Source organism: Porites lutea, chromosome 11 (genome assembly GCF_958299795.1).
Source record: "Porites lutea chromosome 11, jaPorLute2.1, whole genome shotgun sequence".
NCBI lineage: Eukaryota > Metazoa > Cnidaria > Anthozoa > Scleractinia > Poritidae > Porites > Porites lutea.
In genome coordinates, this window is record NC_133211.1 from 18,682,325 (window position 1) to 18,706,873 (window position 24,549).

General features: G+C 40.2%; 2 protein-coding genes across 2 annotated transcripts; both read left to right on the plus strand.

Moving 5' to 3' along the window:
• The first annotated feature begins 4,032 nt into the window (after positions 1-4,032).
• Positions 4,033-12,829, plus strand: LOC140952290 (uncharacterized). Its single transcript, XM_073401717.1, has 6 exons — positions 4,033-4,162; positions 7,187-7,571; positions 8,862-8,925; positions 9,521-9,653; positions 10,443-10,622; positions 12,368-12,829. Exons 1-6 carry the CDS (start codon positions 4,102-4,104, stop codon positions 12,442-12,444), a joined length of 900 nt encoding a protein of 299 aa, XP_073257818.1. The 5' UTR covers positions 4,033-4,101; the 3' UTR covers positions 12,445-12,829.
• Positions 12,830-13,678: 849 nt separating this feature from the next.
• LOC140952357 (uncharacterized) lies at positions 13,679-23,800 on the plus strand. Its single transcript, XM_073401778.1, has 6 exons — positions 13,679-13,831; positions 18,180-18,564; positions 19,869-19,932; positions 20,530-20,662; positions 21,455-21,634; positions 23,290-23,800. The coding sequence occupies exons 1-6, from the start codon at positions 13,771-13,773 to the stop codon at positions 23,364-23,366; spliced, it is 900 nt and encodes a 299-aa protein (XP_073257879.1). The 5' UTR covers positions 13,679-13,770; the 3' UTR covers positions 23,367-23,800.
• Positions 23,801-24,549: the final 749 nt, after the last annotated feature.

The following is a 24,549-nucleotide window of genomic DNA, read 5'->3' on the forward strand; positions in this document are numbered from 1 at the left end:
AGCAAATGATGAAATAAACTGTCACAATAGACCAATCATAAGGTAAACCAGGCAGGAGCTGGTATACTGGAATAAGGTCTTGAAAACTACTCCGTCTCTCCTCAGCTCTGACGCAGTTTTCGCGCAACTTTTCACGATCCGCTTTCCTCACTATCTGAGAGTCTGGAACAGGCTACATTCAGTCACCAATTCACTTTTTATATAGTTTGGCATGCACTGTGCGGTAGATAAAATGGCTTTCAAAATACTTTACAAGTGCAAGATGCATACTTTCTGCGCGTGCGGTAGTTTTGCTCGACTTACAACTGTGCGGAAAATTTATATCTCATCTTATAAGGGTACATAATGAAGTCCTAAAAGAAAACTGGGCATTGCCGACAAAGTTTTTAATAAAGGTTAACATCTCTGCTTTGTTATCGCTGAAAAATGTTTGGTTACTTTTCTGTACATTTTTAAAGTTCATGCTCACTTTGGCTTTCCCTGTATTTTCAAGAACCTCGCAAGAAGACAAAACAAAAACAACAACAACAACAACAAATTCGCTTTATGGAGAACTGTCCTGAACTGAAACCGTGGCAGTTGAGTTGTAGTGTTGGGGTGTCTCCTTGATCACGAAACAAAGCAAAACAAGTACACGAAAACACAACAGGGAAAAAATAACATCACAGTTTGTAGAACAATAAAATCAACTTGACAGTTTCGAGAACGGATTATGCCAACCTACTTGTTGCCCTTTATCACGAATAACACAATTTATGACGCAAAAGTTTTGATCGGTTCAGAGGTCGTTAAGAGCGCTTACCATTTGCACGGAAAGTTCGCTAAAATTTTCCCTAAAAAGATACGGTCTTGTTTTTCGCTTAGTTAAAAAGGAACGGGATTGCGTTGTACCATTTACAAAATACCGTTGTCTACTCTTTCTCGAGAGGAAGCATGGCACTCTTAGCACTGGTAATTCACGCAAGGGTATAGAAAATTTCGATCGTTTCGGTAAAAGTGGGAAAAAGCCAATACCTCAGAAGGTGTACCTTTTATCTGAAAAATTTCCAGGGAGATGAAACGTTCAATTTGAATTCTCACCGAAATTTTCGAGTGTTCTATACAAATGGTAAGCGCTCAATAAATTATATACAAGTTCTATACAAATGGTAAGCGTTCTATACAAATGGTAAGCGCTCAAAGTCACTGCTGATCTGACTGCCTACGGACAATTGTCCGCTCATGCGCATTACAGACAGTGCTCTGCTTATGCGCATGCCCAGTTTGGACACCGTCTTTGAGGAAACAAAAAGATGGCGACCGGCTCTGCATTTCCCCAGTAAATTACAAACCAAAACAAGCATAACAATTATTGAACTTGGTTCTCAAAAAATCGTGATTTGTCGGTGTCTGGCAGAACAGTCATTGCCTCTGATCAGGGGCAATGAGCGATCTTCTCGTCACTAACAAATTACGATATCAACACTGCCCAGTAATACTTTAAGACCTGACGACTTATTTCCAGCCATGCCCTTTAACTAGACACTAATGTATCTTTTTTGAAATTGCAGTATCTAACAGGTCATCTGACTGTCAAATCTCGGAAGGCCAAATCAAATCACATCATCAGTTTGTGACTAATGTTTAAGAAGACAAACCACAGCAGCAAGTACAAGAAAGGAACATACATAATAAATGAGATTAATCCCCGCACAACTCTTAAGTGCGTTGTATGTTCTTAAAAAACAGCACTGTGAATTTACAGTGAAGTAGTATTTACCACTTTAATGATAAGTGATCACTAACGAACGAAGCGTTTTCCTTGCTCTAGACTTTATGGACGAACTTTCTTAACACGTTTCTAAGTAAAAACGTTAAAATGGTGGAAACTATTTTCTGCAGTTTGTAACGTAGTTGAAGTTAGTCTGAAGTTCTTTTCTATGAAAAGGGATAAGTAGTGTTTTGTGAAACACGTTAAAATTTTACACTCTTTTTAGTAAATAAGAAGAGAGACTTTATTTTTTGTAGCAGAAACAGTGTAATGTAAGGATTTACAATAAAAGTAGTTTAAAGTAAAATTAGATTGATGATTTTTCAGTTACTGACCCAGTTAGAGAAAGAATCCAGGGGTCAATTTAATAAAAGTTTTACACTTGTAATTTACAAGTTTAGCCGTTGTTTTACAGTCTGAGAACAATAGCTACACTTGTAAATTACATGTGCAAAAGTTTTATTAAATAGACGATATTCGTATTCCCCGACGGCCCTGGGACAAGAGACTTCACAGCATGATTGCGAGGCTAAAGCGGGGAACTTTTTGGCAAAAATACAAACAAACATTGGTTAGTCGCGGCTGAATCCCTGCAAAACGATAGAAATCAGCAAAAAACAGCAAGATTTAAAAGCTGAAACCTTACGGGTAAGCTAAAGGGATATCTGTTTCAAAAAACAAAACCGTGGGAAGAGCTGGTCGTACTAACAGCAAAAGTTAAAAAGCCACGAAGCCAAAAGAAGAAACGAGAAGTAATCAAGAAAATGGTATATTGTGTCCAAATGTCAATACTCGAATCCTTTTTATAAAATTTTATTCTTCTTATTATTCTTTTTCTCTTGTGTGTATCTGTAGTGTGGAGTTTAAACTGCTCAGTGTTATCGTCTGTACCAAACTCTGTGTTCAACTGCGTGTACGTTTTTGTACTCTCGCACAGTTGTTATCGAAGATAATGTAACTTAAATTTAAAAATAAATTTTACCTAGTCATCTTTGTTCAAACCGGTTTAACTCCCTTAAAATGCACATGGACTGTGTGCAGAACGCTAAGCCCCGTCCTGATAAGTAATTATCCACTGAATGAGTCGTTGGTTTACTTCAAATACACATTCAAGATTTTGCATTCGCTCTGTTAGAAAATTTCAACTGCAAAGTAGGTGTGATAACATCACTGTTAACTTTATCGCAGGCATTCGATAATTACGTCCATTTCAATAAAAGATATTCTTCAAAAAGTTTAAAGGCCACTGAAAATTACAATTAAAATGGCTTCGGGGATTTTGAGAACATCTCTGTTTGTACTAAACTATAAACTCGCTCACCAAGCACTCTTCTCATCAATATAATTATGGTCAGGATCGCTGTTTTTCTTAGTAATAATGAGCAGATCTTCCTTTTGTTGTTTGAAATAATGATCTCTCAAGTATGTAAGCCCTTCGGAACTTTACAATGTTAAAAATTTTCCTTAAATCCGGCAAACTCAGCCGCAGTTTTCTCATATTTATTTGTCCTCTTGGCGAGAAGTTCCGTGCATGAGCCTCGCATTCATGATCAAGGCCTACTCGTCCCAGGACTGTCGGAGAATACGAATACTGTCTATTGACCCCAGATTCTCCCATTAGGAGTCGAACCTATGAACTTTTGGTTAACAGTCCAAATGCTCTACCAGTAATAAGCCACAAGAGCAGCAAGAGACTTATGGAAGCTAAGGACATTATTATTCTCAAGTATTCACCAGGCTTCAAATTCACCATCACGTTTCTATCGTTGTGTAAAAGTACCGTACTTCCTCGAATAAGCGCCCGGGCACTTATTTGGGAACCGTTGTGGAGTCTGATACACAGACGCTTTTAGTGTCATCACGCAACGCTGGGAGGGAGCGTTGCGTGACGACACTAAAGACGGCTGTGTAGCAGACTAGCGCCTGCCTTGTGTCAAACGTTTAATTGTTTTGACACTTGTATAAATTCTTTGCATGCCATAAGAAAGGACAGAAATGACAGTTTCAATGCCGCTAGTAACTTTCCCACGGCCTAGCTCTTTAAATTTAGCAGGGAAAAACCCATCTTTGTTTTACAAGTCACTGCCTAAATCTGTAATTGCTTTTCTTTTTGTTTTCCCTGTCACACCTGTAGTCATATGACTGACCAACCCTCTTAATAGATTTGCATAATTTAGATAAGTGACAGTCAAATACTATTAAACGACAGCGGACACTTTTTAGCATTGAGTTACATGCCCCCAGTCAGGCAGATCGATAGGATAGGCTTTCCGAGTATTAAAGCCACTGCAACCGCCTCCTGGTCAAAGAGAGAGAGAGAGAGAGAGAGAGGTCCTGTTGACTTCTTTAAGATGAAGGATTCAACCATAATCAGCTTCATTTGTTTCTTTTTCGCTGCATTACGAGGTTTCGGTGAGTAAAGCACTTGTTATTCACATTCACTCATTCATTCATAGCTGAATCATTGGCTACACGAGTATGTAGCAGATGAGAGTTGAGGGCAGTGTTTATTTGCTGGCAGTTACATGCATGTTGCCTCGGACAACAACCAAGGTCGATTCAAATGTACACTTATCATAAAGTAATGTACGTGGAACTTTGTAGTCGGTCACTTTTGCCGCTAATTACGTTGCGGCTTTGAATGAATGAACACCCAGTCAATACTAAAAAACTCGTCACTACACACTTCCGCTTAACAGTCTTGCGTTATACGATGCAGTCTTTGCCACAAAATTTTCTTTTTGTTGCTTCTGTTGGAGTCAAAAAGGCGAAAAAAAACTTGGAAACTTTCTGTATAAAAAAAAAGAAGCCATGATTACAGCATTCTTGTTCGAAAGACACAGGGGAAACCCCTCTGTTCACGTGGATTTTAGCCGAGCCCAGTTGAAAGATATTTTAAGCAGACGAGAAATCAAAGCGTTTTAATTATGCCAAGATAATCAAGTATTGCCTTTAACAGAAATTTGAGAAGAATTTAAGGTGAGTTTTCGGCTTTGGATGTAACAATCCTTTAAAATATTAGAAAACGATAGCGAACTACCGAGGCCCCAATTCAGTTTAAAGGTTCACTACACTTCCGGTGTTTTTTCCCGGTGCCACGGTACTTGCCATGTGCACGCTTGACTGTTTTTATTTTCTACAAAATATGAAAGTGTCATACTCCCTGGCCCTGGGAAGAGGAAGGAAGAGTGGCTTACTTCATCAAAGTTTTAATTACGTTGTAACGAAAACTAGAATAAAGACCCCGTCCATAGTTCAAGTTAGATTCAGGGGAGAAATTATACCATGTAAAAAGACTGTGCTCGTTCCCCTATAGCCTATGTGAGGAAGTGTTCCCTGGTCCACATCCAGCCCGTCGATGAACATTTCTCGTCCAAGCGTTGTTAAAAATAAAATAGACCATTAAAATAAAAAATTCGTTCGTAGCGTTCGGCGCTAGGCCAGCTAACACGGTTGGGTGAAACCCATTTTCTCTCTCTCCCCCTCTCCCCCCGTTTATTAATAATACCGATTCAGCCACACATGATATAAGAAGTATAAAAAGCCCCTGATGCCGAGTTCGTCAAATCTAACGTTATTTTGGTATTAACGACTTCCAGGCGACTTGCAGTCGAGTTACATTTCTAAAATTGGTTAATGATGACCGAAGAAAGAAAAAAACCTGAATCAAAACTGAGATTTATACGTTATTTCAGTCGTATTTTTTTACAGCATTTTTTATTCGAGATTTCAACTTCGATGATATTAAAACTGTAAAGAGTTTTGGAGGATAATCGAAGCAAAGGTCAGTACCGGAACTAAATATTATTTCCGGTATCTGTTAGTGGAGTCATTGCATGATGGGAAGATCTGATTGTGGCACTTTGCGATTTCTCCGCGTTCTCGCAAATAAAATCCACCCCCAAAATATTTAATCCCCCAAATCGTCTTTTGTCAAAATGATATAATTTTAAATTATAGCTTCAATCAGACCCTGGGTTCCACACAAGAGTGTTTTTTTTTTTTTTTCAATTCGTTTAAGCCGGAAATATGAAACTGTTGTTTTGAGTTCTGACAAACGTGCAATTCAGTGACGTTTAAGAAGCGATTAAGTCCAAAAATCTTGGGTGTGAGCAGATCGTTTTTCTTTTAGATTTCGCCCGTACCGTATTTGGCTGTATATTGTGGTAAGCTTAATTTAGGGAAACTGTATTCCGGCTTGGCATCGTTTTTTTGCTCGGTCACGTAATCCTCTTCAACAGAGGACGAACTGCGTGACGAGCTAAGGAAGATTGCATCAAGTGTTTATCGCGTTAACCTTATGAATGCGAAGAATTTGTTTCAAAATTAAATGGGCGTTTGCTATGGGATCGGATTACATTTGAGTGGAAGTTTACTGTTGGCACTTTTCGTTAGTAAGTCAGTTATTTTAGCAAAATAGAAGCGCGCTGATGCGAATGTCTAAACTAAAATACCGTCAACCCCGTTCCCAGAGTTCTCTCTTACCCGTCCCTACGGAACGCTACTCGTAGGAGAGAGAACCTGGAAACGAGGTTGAAATACCGTAAATCCTCTATTAAGCCACCGGGGGGCTTATTTTTTTTCATGCACTTTAGAGGGGGGGGGGGGGGCTTAATAGAGGGTGGAGGCTTATTTAATTTAGCGAAATGCATCAACGGCAGCAAGGTTTCTCGAGGACGGACTTGTGGTCACCGGGCTATACTGCTTTTTCTAACAATAAGGAAATGGTAACAATCCTCCTCAGAGAACTAGAGCATAAAGTTGAAAAAGTTCAGCACATGAAGATGGAGTCATGCGGCCGAAGACCAAAAACAATACGAATTTCCAGCCTGAATAAACAAACACCAGTATTTACTAGTTTCATCCTGCCACCCTCAACATACCAAACGCGCTATTCCTTTAAGCCTTGCACTTCGCCTCCGTCGCATTTGCTCTAACCCAGACAATTACAAACTACGTACTAACGAACTTATAGTTTACCTTACTAATCGCGGCTACGACAAAACCTTTCTTAAGACCCAAATACAACGAGCTTCCGACATTCCTCGCCATTCCTTTGAGTGGCTCTGATGACCACGCAGAATACGCTGAATGGCGGTTTCGTCTCCACTAGGATCCCGAGTAGCCTAGTAGACGAAAATATCCTCAATTAATACTCTTCCGTGCTAAATACTACATTGACACTCAAATATAATCCTTTATTTTAAAGGTTTAACTGTTTCTTTCCTTTTTCTTCTTCTTTTGTGTTCAAATACAAACTACTGTTCGGGAAATATCAGTATCTGGGTTCAGCTCCAGTCACGAACCTATATTAAATAATACCCATTCGGACCCAAGTAAAACACTGATCAGAAAAGGTGCTGTAAAAAGAAGTACTTTTACACTTTTGTTACCGTAGTGTCTCATTTTCAGTTATTATGTTTTTTCCTTTCCCAGTGGCTGAGTCAACTGAGCTACCGGGTGTCAAATGCAACGAGCCAGTACTTGCAACAGTAGAAGTTGATTCCCAGCATAGATTCCGACCTTTTTATGTCCGACTCCACCGTTGTGAGGGTTCGTGGAAGGAGGTCAACCCGAAAATCAAGAAGTGCGTTGCCACTGGCCAAAAGGAAATCAACATAAAAGTGTTTTCATTTGAGAGAAACAGATATGAATTTCGTCGTGTGTATAACCACACAAGCTGCGGTGCAGAGTGTACGACAGGTGGCCCAGATAAATGCGACCTTCGGGTGGAGAGGTGGAATGAAGAAACCTGTAAATGTGACTGTGAGTTTGACGACGCACCACCACGTGACGTCATGAAACGAAAGAAATACTCTAGGTGAGAACTCATATATACAGTCAAACCTCTATTTACCTGTGTGTTAAGCGGCCGCTTGTCAAATCCAAGTTCACCGTTTGTTTGATCTGTATTTAGTGGTCATCTCCGTCAGGTAGGAGCGGTCACCTTCTAGAATTTTAGTTGGATAATAGTGCAATGTTTTGACAAGGTAAACAAAGCAATTCCACTTGTTAAACACCTTATAAAACATACATGTTCGCGGTCGTTCCGAGCTCAAATCCTCCACTACGCTTGTAAATAACCAACTGGTTGCCTTCTGTTAGAATGCATGTTTTATAGAGGCGGTCATCTAACTATTTCGCGAGGATGACCGACTCTATGTTACAAACGGAAGTACACTAGGAAGTTACTTGTGGATCGGCTACCTTTGGTTCATATACCCTAAATCCTCTATTAAGCCCCCCTCTCAAATAAGCCCCTCTCTCTAATAACCCCCCCCCCCCCTTTAAGGAGCTCCCCCTCTCTTTTAAGCCGCCCTCTCTTCATCCCTATTATTCTTCAATAAAAAATGATAGACTTTATTCACTGTAGACTGTAATACCTCGTGTGGACTGATCCAGGATGAATTATTCACCACCTGGAAGCTCGGATTTGTTTTGATCTTTGGCTGCATGACCTTCAACCTTTTGTACTTCAGCGTTTCCACTTTGCATTCTACTTTTTTATGGAGAACTGATGCCATTGCCTTAGCTAAACTAAATAAGCCCCCTCTCTCAAATATGCCCCCCGTGTCTATTAGCCCCACCTCAAATGGGCTTGAAATAAATAAGCCCCCACGGTAAGACGATTTTACGGCATTTAAATTTTACTTTCCCACTCGTCGCTCATGCGTTTTCTACCACTTCTCTACGTGTCCTAACACCTATGGAGATTTTTGGTTTTAGTATTTTACAAGATAGCGTTTTCTCTCGCTCGGTCATATTTTTGCCCAGAAATAAGCTATTTCCGAGTTTCAAAAACTCTTCCTTAGTTTTAAAATGAGGCCAACTGCAAAACCTGTCGTGTGAAAATGAGCTTAAGACCACGCAGTTGAGGCAGCTCGAAATTGACCTACTCATCTCAAGTTGCCGTTCTAGCCACTCCCGTTCGAGTTGCCGAGTGCTCCAAGAGTTTCAGTCCCAATCCAGATGGAAGGATTAGGGGTAATTCGTTAAAGAGAAGTGATCATAAGTGGATCTAGTTGGTATTACAAACGGGGCTCCCCTTTTTTATCGTTTCCTCCTTTTTCCTTCTTCTCATTTCATGGACGTGTGCTTTTTCCTCCCTCAGGTGGAATAAACACCTTTGTAAATATCAATGCAATCGATCGCCATCTGGCTGCTCACCAAAACAGGTAAGACGGCTTTATTAAATGTTAGAAATTTTCCAACTTAAAGCCCGTTTTAGTGGCCTGCATGTTCCAGAATAACAGTAAATTTTCGGAAAGTGAACATGATCTTCACAGTAGAATGAACATTGAAGCTAAGCGACTGAAAATAATTGTTAACCCCAAAGGAGTTGCTTGTTCAGCAGCTCAGTATTCATCATAACATTTGTAACCCATTAAGGTAGCTTCACACCAATAGACGAAAACTGGAATACAACCGGATGATTACAGAATTGCTATCACACAAAATCTGTACGGGGACCCAATTGCACTTTATTAAAACAAGCTGGGGCGGGTCGGACAGACGCCTTTCTAAATAACCGGTCATTAGCGATTGTTTCTGCCTTTCTTCAGTCATTTTCATTGGTTCCTTACTATCGGGAGTCCTCTCTTAACGCCGGAATAAGATCCCAAAGGTGTTCATTTCAATGACACTTTACTGTAGTTGCTGTTGCTCGAGTGAGGATCGTTTATGCAGATCCCCTCTGCACCGATATCAAACTAAGTGTACTGTAAAATTGAAATGAACTGTAAATATTTTTACATGCTTATCCTTCTGCAGGAATTGGACCGTAAGACATGTTCCTGTGTCTGCAAAGGGTATTACAAGCGTATCTGCGAGAAAAGAATTGATCACCTAGACCCTGACACTTGTGAATGCGTTGAGAGTCCTGCATCACATAGAATGTCTAAAAGTAAGTCGAATCAGCTATGGCCTTTTTTAAAAGATTGCATATTTCCTTGACGTTTTCTCGACTGACAGATTGACTGACCTACTGTATAACTGGTCAACTACCTAACTAACTAACTGACTGACTCACTGACCGATGACTAATTGTCAAATTAACTAAATTACCAACTATCTAACGGGTGACACTATACATGGAGACTTATCAAGGAAAAACTTGTACAAGTATGTTGTTTTATATACACCTACTACCAAGGAAAACGTGAAAGGAAACATTTTAACGTAAATGAGGTTTAATATGCTCTATGGTTAGACTTAACTTGACCTGACAAATTGTATTACACTTAATTGTCTCTTATCTCCGTCAACGTCGAACATTGGGTACCGCACTTCAGTTGGTATCCGCCTCATAGTGAACCAAACTGGAGGAAGGCAGGTACCAACTCTAATCGCTCGCATTAAGGATGTGTCCGTCCTAAAGACATGTTCCTTAAGAGGGAGTCGATAGCCTGCAAAGCAGGCTCATTTTGCAGCACGAGCGATGACACGAATGCTCTCCCACCATTTTGGATGTTGAAACCGGATAGAGAGTTGGGGGCAGGTCAAAAAATGATTCTCAGGGAAAGGACAATAGGTGACGGCCTGACATGATCAATTTGATGAGCAAGCTAGACCGTCGACTACTGGCTATTGAGATAAAAGTTTATAAGTTGGAGATATCAATTCTAGCTATCTATCTCTTGCTTTTAACACACGATTTAAAGCTCCTTTGGTTTTGTTTTTTTTTTTTTCACAGGTTCGGTTACCTACGTTGTGATTGGTACTCTTTTGGCAGTTCTAGTAGTTATTGTGTTGTTCGTCTTGGCACTCTGTTGCCGGCGTAGATGCAAAGCGTCAAGTTCACAACAACTACAAACTCTTCAAGGGACTCCTGAGACATCATCAGTCGCCGGATCAGTCGCTACGAACGATTCAGGTAATCTAAGTAATGACATAATAATCGGATGATAAGGTTCCTTTTGATCCATCTTCAAGTACTTTTCTCATTTAGTTTAGCCTGTGCCAGGCTGTCGGACAGGGTGGACGAGCGAGAAAAGCGAGCGAGCAGTGAGGTAACGAACGAGAAAAAATGGCGGGAAGATAGAATGGGAAGCCTGTTAGCACCACCGACTACCCCCGCCATTTCCTGAAAAACAGTTTCTCGTTTCAAAGTGTCAAATAATTGACGTAGTAAGAGTTGAAATAAACTGTCACAATTGACCAATCATAGGGTGTACCAGGCAGGAGCTGGTATACTGGAATCAGGTATTGAAAAAAATGCTTACATGCTCCACTACTCCGTCTCTCCACAACTCCCACGCAATTATTTTCGCTCAGCTTTCTCGATCCGCTTTCCTCACTATCTTGGAGTCTGGAGCAGGCTACATTCAGTCACATACTGACTTTTTATATAGTTTGGTATGCACTGTGCGGTATAGAAATGGCTTAGATGCAAGATGCATACTTTCTGCTAGTGCAGTAGTTTTGCTCGGCTTTATACAACTTTGCGGAAGATTTATACCTCGTCTTTCAAGGGGACACAATGAAGTCCAAAACCAAAACAGGAGACTACCACAAAGTTTTCAATAAAGGTTAACATCTCTGCTTTTCTATCGCTGAAAAATGTTTGGCTACTTTTCTGTACATTTTTAAAGTTCATGCTGACTTTGGCTTTCCCTGTATTCTCAAGAACCTCGCAAGAAGACAAAACAAAAACAACAACAACAACAATAAATTCGTTTTATGGAGAACTGTCCTGAACTGAAACCGTGGCAGTTGAGTTGTAGTGTTGGGGTGTCTCCTTGATCACGAAACAAAGCAAAACAAGTACACGAAAACACAACAGGGAAAAAATAACATCACAGTTTGTAGAACAATAAAATCAACTTGACAGTTTCGAGAACGGATTATGCCAACCTACTTGTTGCCCTTTATCACGAATAACACAATTTATGACGCAAAAGTTTTGATCGGTTCAGAGGTCGTTAAGAGCGCTTACCATTTGCACGGAAAGTTCGCTAAAATTTTCCCTAAAAAGATACGATCTTGTTTTTCGCTTAGTTAAAAAGGAACGGGATTGCGTTGTACCATTTACAAAATACCGTTGTCTACTCTTTCTCGAGAGGAAGCATGGCACTCTTAGCACTGGTAATTCACGCAAGGGTATAGAAAATTTCGATCGTTTCGGTAAAAGTGGGAAAAAGCCAATACCTCAGAAGGTGTACCTTTTATCTGAAAAATTTCCAGGGAGATGAAACGTTCAATTTGAATTCTCACCGAAATTTTCGAGTGTTCTATACAAATGGTAAGCGCTCTAAGTCACTGCTGATAACTGCCTACGGACAATTGTCCGCTCATGCGCATTACAGACAGTGCTCTGCTTATGCGCATGCCCAGTTTGGACACCGTTTTTGAGGAAACAAAAAAGATGGCGACCGGCTCTGCATTTCCCCACTAAATTAAAAACCAAAACAAGAATAACAATTATTGAACTTGGTTCTCAAAAAATCGTGATTTGTCGGTGTCTGGCAGAACAGTCATTGCCTCTGATCAGGGGCAATGAGCGATCTTCTCGTCACTAACAAATTACGATATCAACACCGCCCAGTAATAGTGACGTGACGACTTATTTCCAGCCATGCCCTTTAACTAGACACTAATGTATCTTTTTTGAAATTGCAGTATCTGACAGGTCATCTCACTGTCAAATCTCGGAAGGCCAAATCAAATCACATCATCAGTTTGTGACTAATGTTTAAGAAGACAAACCACAGCAGCAAGTACAAGAAAGGAACATACAGAATATATGAGATTAATCCCCGCACAACTCTTAAGTGCGTTGTATGTTCTTAAAAAACAACACTGTGAATTTACAGTGAAGTAGTATTTACCACTTTAATAATAAGTGATCACTAATGAACGAAGGGTTTTCCTTGTTGTTGTTCTCTTATGGACGAACTTTCTTAACACGTTTCTAAGTAAAAACGTTAAAATGGTGGAAACTATTTTCTGCAGTTTGTAACGTAGTTGAAGTTAGTCTGAAGTTCTTTTCTATGAAAAGGGATAAGTAGTGTTTTGTGAAACACGTTAAAATGTTACACTCTTTTTAGTAAACAAGAAGAGAGACTATTTTTTGTAGCAAAAACCGTGTAATGTAAGGATTTACAATAAAAGTAGTTTAAAGTAAAATTAGATTGATGATTTTTCAGTTACTGACCCAGTAAGAGAAAGAATCCAGGGGTCAATTTAATAAAAGTTTTACTCGTGTAATTTACAGGTGTAGCCATTGTTTTATAGTCTGAGAACAATAGCTAAACTTGTAAATTACACGTGCAAAAGTTTTATTAAATTGACCCCAGGTGCTCCCATTAGGAGTCGAACCTATGAACTTTTGGTTAACAGTCCAAATGCTCTACCAGTAGTAAGCCACAAGAGACTTAAGGAAGCTAAGGACATTATTATACTCAAGTGTTCACCAGGCTTCAAATTCACACCATCACGTTTCTATCGTTGTGTAAAAGTACCGTACTTCCTCGAATAAGCGCCCGGGCACTTATTCGGAAACCGTTGTGGAGTCTGATACACAGACGCTTTTAGTGTCATCACGTAACGCTGGGAGGGAGCGTTGCGTGACGACACTAAAGACGGCTGTGTAGCAGACTAGCGCCTGCCTTGTGTCAAACGTTTAATTGTTTTGACACTTATATAAATTCTTTGCATGTCATAAGAAAGGACAGAAATGACATTTTCAATGCCGCTAGTAACTTTCCCACGGCCTAGCTCTTTAAATTTAGCAGGGAAAAACCCATCTTTGTTTTACAAGTCACTGCCTAAATCTGTAATTGCTTTTCCTTTTGTTTTCCCAGTCACACCTGTAGTCATATGACTGACCAACCCTCTTAATAGATTTGCATAATTTAGATAAGTGACAGTCAAATACTAACGAAAGCGGACACTTGTTAGCATTGAGTTACATGCCCCCAGTCAGGCAGATCGATAGGATAGGCTTTCCGAGTATTAAAGCCACTGCATCCGCCACCTGGTCAAAGAGAGAGAGAGAGAGAGGTCCTGTTGACTTCTTTAAGATGAAGGATTCAACCATAATCAGCTTCATTTGTTTCTTTTTCGCCGTATTACAAGGTTTGGGTGAGTAAAGCACTTGTTATTCATTAGACATTCACTCATTCATTCATAGAATCATTGGTTACACGAGTATGTAGCAGATGAGAGTTGAGGGCAGCGCTTATTTGCTGGCAGTTACATGCATGTTGCCTCAGACAACAACCAAGATCGATCCAAATGTACACTTATCATAAAGTAATGTACGTGGAACTTTGTAGTCGGTCACTTTTGCCGCTAATTACGATGCGGCTTTGAATGAATGAACACCCAGTCTATACTAAAAAACTCGTCACTACACACTTCCTCTTAACAGTCTTGCGTTATACGATGCAGTCTTTGCCACAAAATTTTCTTTTTGTTGCTTCTGTTGGAGTCAAAAAGGCGAAAAAAAACTTGGAAACTTTCTGTATAAAATAAAGAAGCCATGATTACAGCATTCTTGTTCGAAAGACACAGGGGAAACCCCTCTGTTCACGTGGATTTTAGCCGAGCCCAGTTGAAAGATATTTTAAGCAGACGAGAAATCAAAGCGTTTTAATTATGCCAAGATAATCAAGTATTGCCTTTAACAGACATTTGAGAAGAATTTAAGGTGAGTTTTCGGCTTTGGATGTAACAATCCTTTAAAATATTAGAAAACGAAAGCGAACTACCGAGGCCCAAATTCAGTTTAAAGGTTCACTACACTTCCGGTGTTTTTTCTCGGTGCCAGGGTATTTGCCATGTGCACGCTTGACTGTTTTTATTTTCTACAAAATATGAAAGTGTCATACTCCCTGGCCTTGGGAAGAGGAAGGAAGAGTGGCTTACTTCATCAAAGTTTTAATTACGTTTTAACGAAAACTAGAATAAAGACCCCGTCCATAGTTCAAGTTAGATTCAGGGGAGAAATTATACCATGTAAAAAGACTGTACTCGTTCCCCTATAGCCTATGTGAGGAAGTGTTCCCTGGTCCACATCCAGCCCGTCGATGAACATTTCTCGTCCAAGCGTTGTTAAAAATAAAATAGACCATTAAAATAAAAAATTCGTTCGTAGCGTTCGGCGCTAGGCCAGCCAACCCGTTTGGGTAAAACCCATTTTCTCTCTCTCCCCCTCTCCCCCCCGTTTATTAATAATACCGATTCAGCCACACATGATATAAGAAGTATAAAAAGCCCCTGATGCCGAGTTCGTCAAATCTAACGTTATTTTGGTATTAACGACTTCCAGGCGACTTGCAGTCGAGTTACATTTCTAAAATTGGTTAATGATGACCGAAGAAAGAAAAAAACCTGAATCAAAACTGAGATTTATACGTTATTTCAGTCGTATTTTTTTACAGCATTTTTTATTCGAGATTCCAACTTCGATGATATTAAAACTGTAAAGATTTTTGGAGGATAATCGAAGCAAAGGTGCAATTCCGTGACGTTTAAGAAGCGATTAAGTCCAAAAATCTTGGGTGTGAGCAGATCGTTTTTCTTTTAGATTTCGCCCGCACCGTATTTGGCTGTATATTGTGGTAAGCTTAATTTAGGGAAACTGTATTCCGGCTTGGCATCGTTTTTTTGCTTCGTCACGTAATCCTCTTCAACAGAGGACGAACTGTGTGACGAGCTAAGGAAGATTGCATCAAGTGTTTATCGCGTTAGGGACTGGTCAAAAAGTATAGGGGGGGGGGGGGTGGGCCGGAGCAGAGAGGGGGTGGGTCATCAGGTTTTGAGCCTTGTCCAAGGGGTGGGTCGTGCAATTTTTAGCTTCCCTTAGGGGGTGGGTCACCCTATTTTATTACATAGATAGGCACTAACTACTAACGAGACAGTTGACTACCCTTGTTATATAAAACACAGCCAGCTGGAATTATTGCTAAAATACTCAGAAACCTGTTGTGCGAGAAAATACAAAGGGTGACAGGCTGCACATCTATACGGGCGTGGAACCCTCTGTTAACCTTTTTTTTTTTTTGGCTCTAACGAGCATGTCCTTTAATGATTTTCCTTTATTTGTAAGGAAATGATTGGTGGTTTTTTAAAAATTTATTGAAGTTATAGTTGGTTTTGTATAAGATTCCATTTTTTCATTCAAGCTTCCTTTATAGTAGACACCGAGGGCTGGTATTGTGTCACGAATGGCAATATTTCTTTTTCCTCCTTGTTGTTTTGTTTAAGGAGTTCAGACTCCCTTTTGTGAATTTTTATTCTGGTAGAAGGTTTTCTATCAAAGACTGTGGGTAGCCTCTGTCCATCAAGCGTTTTTTTTTTTTAATTTGAATTATTTTCCTCAAAGTTTGTTTCAGAGGAGTATTTTCGTAGGATTCTCAAGGCGTCTCCTTTGACAAATCCTTTTTTAACGTTTGGAAGGTGACACGTGGTGAAATGTGTGTGCAAGAAGGTTTCCGTTTGTTTAAAATGTGTCTATGCATCAAGGACAGATTTTTCCTTGAATCTTGTGCCTTTGTATACAACCGTGTCTAAAAACGCAGTCTCAGTGTCAAAGGTTTCGGCCATGAATTCACGGTAGTTGGGTCATGGAAGTTTGCTTTTTCAATGAAGGCTTCGATGTCTGGTTTACTCATGTCCCATAGGGAAAAGATAACGTGTATGTAGCATTTGCAAACTGTTGTTCTAAAGACAGTTTTACTTAGAGTTGTTGTTTCAATATATGTCATGAAAATATTGGCAAAGGAATCAAAACTGCTGTCTTTGTGCCCATTGCAGTTCCATGGTTTTGTAGGTAGTCCTTTCACTGAAGTGGAAGAAATTTTCTTTGAGGATTAATCTAAGCATTTCCGGCAAGTAATGTGTAGGAATAGGTTGTCTTTGTAGAAATTCTCATATGCTTTGTGACAGACAATTTTAATATACCCTCGTTTTGCTGTATATTTGTGTCAAGACTCATAACGTCCATCGAAACAAGAAATTTTTGATTTTTCACATTTGTCTTTTCAGTGAAACGTATTATTTCTGTGATTTTGATATTGGTTGTAGCAGTGTATGAACAAATTTTGTCAAGCACAGGACGAGGTTTTATTAGATTATTAAGAGGAAACCGAACATCCATGTTTTAACTAGGGGGTGGGTCATGCAATTTCCAACCTTGCTTTAGGGGTGGGTCAGTCATTTTTGTGCCGAAGGGAGGGGGTGGGTCATGTGTTTTTTATCAACCACATTTCAAAATGCTCCGGCCCACCCCCCCCCCCCCCCCTATACTTTTTGATCAGTCCCTTAACCTTATGAATGCGAAGAATTTGTTTCAAAATTTAATGGGCGTTTGCTGTGGGATCGGATTACATTTGAGTGGAAGTTTACTGTTGGCGCTTTTCGTTAGTAAGTCAGTAATTTTAGCAAAATAGAAGCGCGTTGATGCGAATGTCTAAACTAAAATACCGTCAACCCCGTTCCCAGAGTTCTCTCTTACCCGTCCCTACGGAGCGCTACTCGTAGGAGAGAGAACCTGGAAACGAGGTTGAAATACCGTAAATCCTCTATTAAGCCACCGGGGGGCTTATTTTTTTTCATGCACTTTAGAGGGGGGTGGGGAGGGGGGCTTAATAGAGGGTGGGGGCTTAAAAGAACGGGGGGCTTATTTAATTTAGCGAAATGCATCAACGGCAGCAAGGTTTCTCGAGGACGGACTTGTGGTCACCGGGCACTATACTGTTTTTCTAACAATAAGGAAATGGTATCAATTCTCCTCAGAGAACTAGAGCATAAAGTTGAAAAAGTTCAGCACATGAAGATGGAGTCATGCGGCCGAAGACCAAAAACAATACGAATTTCCAGCCTGAATAAACAAACACCAGTATTTACTAGTTTCATCCTGCCACCCTCAACATACCAAACGAGCTATTCCTTTTAGCCTTGCACTTCGCCTCCGTCGCATTTGCTCTAACCCGGACAATTACAAACTACGTACTAACGAACTTATAGTTTACCTTGCTAATCGCGGCTACGACAAAACCTTTCTTAAGACCCAAATACAACGAGCTTCCGACATTCCTCGCCATTCCTTTGAGTGGCTCTGATGACCACGCAGAATACGCTGAATGGCGGTTGCGTCTCCACTAGGATCCCGAGTAGCCTAGTAGACGAAAATATCCTCAATTAATACTCTTCCGTGCTAAATACTACATTGACACTCAAATATAATCCTTTTTTTTAAAGGTTTAACTGTTTCTTTCCTTTTTCTTCTTCTTTTGTGCTCAAATACAAACTACTGTTCGGGAAATATCAGTATCTGGGTTCAGCTCCAGTCACGAACCTATATTAAATAATACCCATTCGGACCCAAGTAAAACACTGATCAAAAAACGTGCTGTGAAAAGAAGTACTTTTACACTTTTGTTACCGTAGTGTCTCATTTTCAGTTATTATGTTTTTCCTTTCCCAGTGGCTGAGTCAACTGAGCTACCGGGTGTCAAATGCAACGAGCCAGTACTTGCAACAGTAGAAGTTGATTCCCAGCATAGATTCCGACCTTTTTATGTCCGACTCCACCGTTGTGAGGGTTCGTGGAAGCAGGTCAACCCGAAAATCAAGAAGTGCGTTGCCACTGGCCAAAGGGAAATCAACATAAAAGTGTTTTCATTTGAGAGAAACAGATATGAATTTCGTCGTGTGTATAACCACACAAGCTGCGGTGCAGAGTGTACGACAGGTGGCCCAGATAAATGCGACCTTCGGGTGGAGAGGTGGAATGAAGAAACCTGTAAATGTGACTGTGAATTTGACGACGCACCACCACCTGACGTCATGAAACGAAAGAAATACTCTAGGTGAGAACTCATATATACAGCCAAACCTCTATTTACCTGTGTGTTAAGCGGCCGCTTGTCAAATCCAAGTTCACCGTTTATTTGATCTGTATTTAGTGGTCATCTCCATCAGGTAGAAGCGGTCACCTTCTAGAATTTTAGTTGGATAATAGTGCAATGTTTTGACATGGTAAACAAAGCAATTCCACTTGTTAAACACCTTATAAAACATACATGTTCGCGGTCGTTCCGAGCTCAAATCCTCCACTACGCTTGTAAATAACCAACTGGTTGCCTTCTGTTAGAATGCATCTTTTATAGAGGCGGTCATCTAACTATTTTGCGAGGATGACCGACTCTATGTTACAAACGGAAGTACACTAGGAAGTTACTTGTGGATCGGCTACCTTGGGTTCATATACTGTAAATCCTCTATTAAGCCCCCCTCTCAAATAAGCCCCTCTCTCTAATAACCCCCCCCCCCCTTTAAGGAGCTCCCCCTCTCTTTTAAGCCCCCCTCTCTTCATCCCTATTATTCTTCAATAAAAAATGATAGACTTTATTCACTGTAGACTGTAAAACCTCGTGTGGACTAATCCAGGATGAATTATTCACCACCTGGAAGCTCGGATTTGTTTTGATCTTTGGCTGCATGACCTTCAACCTTTTGTACTTCAGCGTTTCCACTTTGCATTCTACTTTTTTATGGAGAACTGATGCCATTGCCTTAGCTAAACTAAATAAGCCCCCTATCTCAAATGTGCCCCCCGTGTCTATTAGCCCCACCTCAAATGGGCTTGAAATAAATAAGCCCCCACGGTAAGACGATTTTACGGCATTTAAATTTTACTTTCCCACTCGTCGCTCATGCTTTTTCTACCACTTCACTACGTGTCCATTTTAAGCTATCTCTAACACCTGTGGAGATTTTTGGTTTTAGTATTTTACAAGATAGCGTTTTCTCTCGCTCGGTCACATTTTTGCCCAGAAATAAGCTATTTTGGAGTTTCAAAAACTCTTCCTTAGTTTTAAAACGAGGCAACTGCAAAACCTGTCGTGTGAAAATGAGCTTAAGACAACGCAGTTGAGGCAGCTCGAAATTGACCTACTCATCTCAAGTTGCCGTTCTAGCCACTCCCGTTCGAGTTGCCGAGTGCTCCAAGAGTTTCAGTCCCAATCCAGATGGAAGGATTAGGGGCAATTCGTTACAGAGAAGTGATCATAAGTGGATCTAGTTGGAATTAGAAACGGGGCTCCCCTTTTTTATCGTTTCCTCCTTTTTTCCTTCTTCTCATTTCATGGACGTGTGCTTTTTCCTCCCTCAGGTGGAATAAACACCTTTGTAAATATCAATGCAATCGATCGCCATCTGGCTGCTCACCAAAACAGGTAAGACGGCTTTATTAAGTGTTAGAAATTTTCCAACTTAAACCCGTTTTAGTGGCCTGCATCTTCCAGAATAACAGTAAATTTTCGGAAAGTGAACATTATCTTCACAGTAGAATGAACAATAAAGCTAAGCGACTGAAAATAATTATTAACACCAAAGGAGTTGCTTGTTCAGCAGCTCAGTATTCATCATAACATTTGTAACCCATTAAGGTAGCTTCACACCAATAGACGAAAACTGGAATACAACCGGGTGATTACAGAATTGCTATCACACAAAATCTGTACGGGGACCCAATTGCACTTTATTAAAACAAGCAGGGGCGGGTCGGACAGACGCCTGTCTAAATAACCGGTCATTAGCAATTGTTTCTGCCTTTCTTCAGTCATTTTCATTGGTTCCTTACTATCGGGAGTCCTCTCTTAACGCCGGAATAAGATCCTAAAGGTGTTCATTTCAATGACACTTTATTGTAGTTGCTGTTGCTCGAGTGAGGATCGTTTATGCAGATCCCCTCTGCACCGATATCAGACTAAGCAGTGTACTGTAAAAGTGAAATGAACTGTAAATATTTTTACATGCTTATCCTTCTGTAGGAATTGGACCGTAAGACATGTTCCTGTGTCTGCAAAGGGTATTACAAGCGTATCTGCGAGAAAAGAATTGATCACCTAGACCCTGACACTTGTGAATGCGTTGAGAGTCCTGCATTACATAGAATGTCTAAAAGTAAGTCGAATTAGCTATGGCCTTTTTTAAAAGATTGCATATTTCCAATAAACCTTGACGTTTTCTCGACTGACAGATTGACTGACCTACTGTATAACTGGTCAACTACCTAACTAACTAACTGACTGACTCACTGACCGATGACTAATTGTCAAATTAACTAAATTAGCAACTATCTAACGGGTGACACTATACATGGAGACTTATCAAGGAAAAACTTGTATAAGTATGTTGTTTTATATACACCTACTACCAAGGAAAACGTGAAAGGAAAAATTTTAACGTAAATGAGGTTTAATATGCTATATGGTTAGACTTGACTTGACCTGACAAATTGTATTACACTTAATTGTCTCTTATCTCCGTCAACGTCGAACATTGGGTACGGCACTTCAGTTGGTATCCGCCTTATAGTGAACCAAACTGGAGGAAGGCAGGTACCAACTCTAATCGCTCGCATTAGGGATGTGTCCGTCCTAAAGACGTGTTCCTTAAGAGAGAGTCGATAGCCTGCAAAGCAGGCTCATTTTGCAGCACGAGCTATGACACGAATGCTCTCCCACCATTTTGGATGTTGAAACAGATAGAGAGTTGGGGGCAGGTCAAAAAATGATTCTCAGGGAAAGGACAATAGGTGACGGCCTGACGTGATCAATTTGATGAGCAAGCTAGACCGTCGACTACTGGCTATTGAGATAAAAGTTTTTAAGTTGCAGATATCAATTCTAGGTATCTATCTCTCGCTTTTAACACACGATTTAAAGCTCCTTTGGTTTTGTTTTTTTTTCACAGGTTCGGTTACCTACGTTGTGATTGGTATTCTTTTGGCAGTTCTAGTAGTTATTGTGTTGTTCGTCTTGGCACTCTGTTGCCGGCGTAGATGCAAAGCGTCAAGTTCACAACAACTACAAACTCTTCAAGGGACTCCTGAGACATCATCAGTCGCCGGATCAGTCGCTACGAACGATTCAGGTAATCTAAGTAATGACATAAGAATCGGATGATAAGGTTCCTTTTGATCCATCTTCAAGTACTTTTCTCATTTAGTTTAGCCTGTGCCAGGCTCTAGGACAGGGTGGACGAGCGAGAAAAGCGAGCGAGCCGTGAGGTAGCGAACGAGAAAAAATGGCGGGAAGATAGAAGGGGAAGCCTGTTAGCACCATCGACTACCCCCGCCATTTCCTGAAAAACAGTTTCTCGTTTCAAAGTGTCAAATAATTGACGTAGTAAGAGTTGAAATAAACTGTCACAATTGACCAATCATAGGGTGTACCAGGCAGGAGCTGGTATACTGGAATCAGGTATTGAAAAAAATGCTTACATGCTCCACTACTCCGTCTCTCCACAACTCCCACGCAATTATTTTCGCTCAGCTTTCTCGATCCGCTTTCCTCACTATCTTGGAGTCTGGAGCAGGCTACATTCAGTCACATACTGACTTTTTATATAGTTTGGTATGCACTGTGCGGTATAGAAATAGCTTAGATGCAAGATGCATACTTTCTGCTAGTGCGGTAGTTTTGCTCGGCTTTATACAACTTTGCGGAAGATTTATATCTCGTCTTTCAAGGGGACACAATGAAGTCCAAAACGAAAACTGGAGACTACCACAAAGTTTTCAATAAAGGTTAACATCTCTGCTTTTCTATCGCTGAAAAATGTTTGGTTACTTTTCTGTACATTTTTAACGTTCATGCTCACTTTGGCTTTTCCTGTATTCCTTCTTGAGTTGTAGTGTTGTGGTGTCTCCTTGATCACGAAACAAAGCAAAACAAGTACACGAAAACACAACAGGGAAAAAATAACATCATAGTTTGTAGAACAATAAAATCAACTTGACAGTCTCGATAACGGATTATGCCAACCTACTTGTTGCCCTTTATCACGAATAACACAATTTATGACGCAAAAGTTTTGATCGGTTCAGAGGTCGTTAAGAGCGCTTACCATTTGCACGGAAAGTTCGCTAAAATTTTCCGTAAAAAGATAAGGTCTTGTTTTTCGCTTAGTTAAAAAGGAACGGGATTGCGTTGTACCATTTACAAAATACCGTTGTCTACTCTTTCTCGAGAGGAAGCATGGCACTCTTAGCACTGGTAATTCACGCAAGGGTATAGAAAATTTCGATCGTTTCGGTAGAAGTGGGAAAAAGCCAATACCTCAGAAGGTGTACAGTTTATCTGAAAAATTTCCAGGGAGATGAAACGTTCAATTTGAATTCTCACCGAAATGTGTTCTATACAAATGGTAAGCGCTCTAAGTCACTGCTGATAACTGCCTACGGACAATTGTCCGCTCATGCGCATTACAGACAGTGCTCTGCTTATGCGCATGCCCAGTTTGGACACCGTCTTTGAGGAAACAAAAAAGATGGCGACCGGCTCTGCATTTCCCCAGTAAATTACAAACCAAAACAAGCATAACAATTATTGAACTTGGTTCTCAAAAAATCGTGATTTGTCGGTGTCTGGCAGAACAGTCATTGCCTCTGATCAGGGGCAATGAGCGATCTTCTCGCCACTAACAAATTACGATATCAACACCGCCCAGTAATAGTTTAAGACGTGACGACTTATTTCCAGCCATGCCCTTTAACTAGACGCTAATGTATCTTTTTGAAATTGCAGGATCTGACAGGTCATCTGACTGTCAAATCTCGGAAGGCCAAATCAAATCACATCATCAGTTTGTGACTAATGTTTAAGAAGACAAACCACAGCAGCAAGTACAAGAAAGGAACATACAGAATACATGAGATTAATCCCCGCACAACTCTTAAGTGCGTTGTATGTTCTTAGAAAACAACACTGTGAATTTACAGTGAAGTAGTATTTACCACTTTAATAATAAGTGATCACTAATGAACGAAGGGTTTTCCTTGTTGTTGTTCTCTTATGGACGAACTTTCTTAACACGTTTCTAAGTAAAAACGTTAAAATGGTGGAAACTATTTTCTGCAGTTTGTAACGTAGTTGAAGTTAGTCTGAAGTTCTTTTCTATGAAAAGGGATAAGTAGTGTTTTGTGAAACACGTTAAAATTTGACCCTCTTTTTAGGAAATAAGAAGAGAGACTTTATTTTTTGTAGCAAAAACCGTGTAATGTAAGATTTACAATAAAAGTAGTTTAAAGTAAAATTAGATTGATGATTTTTCAGTTACTGACCCAGTTAGAGAAAGAATTCAGGGGTCAATTTAATAAAACTTTTACACTTGTAATTTACAAGTGTAGCGATTGTTTTACAGTCTGAGGACAACAGCTACACTTGTAAATTACACGTGTAAAAGTTTTATGAAAATGACCCCACATGCTTCCAATAGGAGTCGAACCTATGAAGTTTTGGGTACCAGTCCAAATGTCCAAATGCTCTACCAGTAATATAAAGCCACAAGAGACTTATGGAAGCTAAGGACATTATTATTCTCAAGTATTCACCAGGGTTCAAATTCACCATCACGTTTCCATCGTTGTGTAAAAGTACCGTACTTCCTCGATTAAGCGCCCGGGCACTTATTTGGGAACCGTTGCGGAGTCTGATACACAGCCGCTTTCAGTGTCATCACGCAACGCTGTGGGGGGGGGGGGGGGGGGGGAGCGTTGCGTGACGACACTAAAAACGGCTCTGTAGCAGACTAGCGCCTGCCTTGTGTCAAACAGTTTACTTGTTTTGACACTTTCAGTATAAATTCTTTGCATGTCATAAGAAAGGACAGAAATGACATTTTCAATGCCGCTAGTAACTTTCTCACGGCCTATATATAGCTAGCTCTTTAAATTTAGTAGGGAAAAACCCATCTTTGTTTTAGAAGTCACTGCCTAAATCTGTAATTGCTTTTCCTTTTGTTTTCCTTGTCACACCTGTAGTCATATGACTGACCAACCCTCTTAT

Bases quoted from the DNA above. Each gene is read 5' to 3' on its own strand.
- LOC140952290 (XM_073401717.1), top strand. From the start codon at position 4,102: ATGAAGGATTCAACCATAATCAGCTTCATTTGTTTCTTTTTCGCTGCA. The intron at 4,163-7,186 runs GTGAGTAAAGCA...TTCCTTTCCCAG, and splicing joins CGCTGCATTACGAGGTTTCG to TGGCTGAGTCAACTGAGCTA. The intron at 7,572-8,861 runs GTGAGAACTCAT...TTCCTCCCTCAG, and splicing joins AAACGAAAGAAATACTCTAG to GTGGAATAAACACCTTTGTA.
- LOC140952357 (XM_073401778.1), top strand. From the start codon at position 13,771: ATGAAGGATTCAACCATAATCAGCTTCATTTGTTTCTTTTTCGCCGTA. The intron at 19,933-20,529 runs GTAAGACGGCTT...ATCCTTCTGTAG, and splicing joins CTGGCTGCTCACCAAAACAG to GAATTGGACCGTAAGACATG. The intron at 21,635-23,289 runs GTAATCTAAGTA...TTGAAATTGCAG, and splicing joins AGTCGCTACGAACGATTCAG to GATCTGACAGGTCATCTGAC.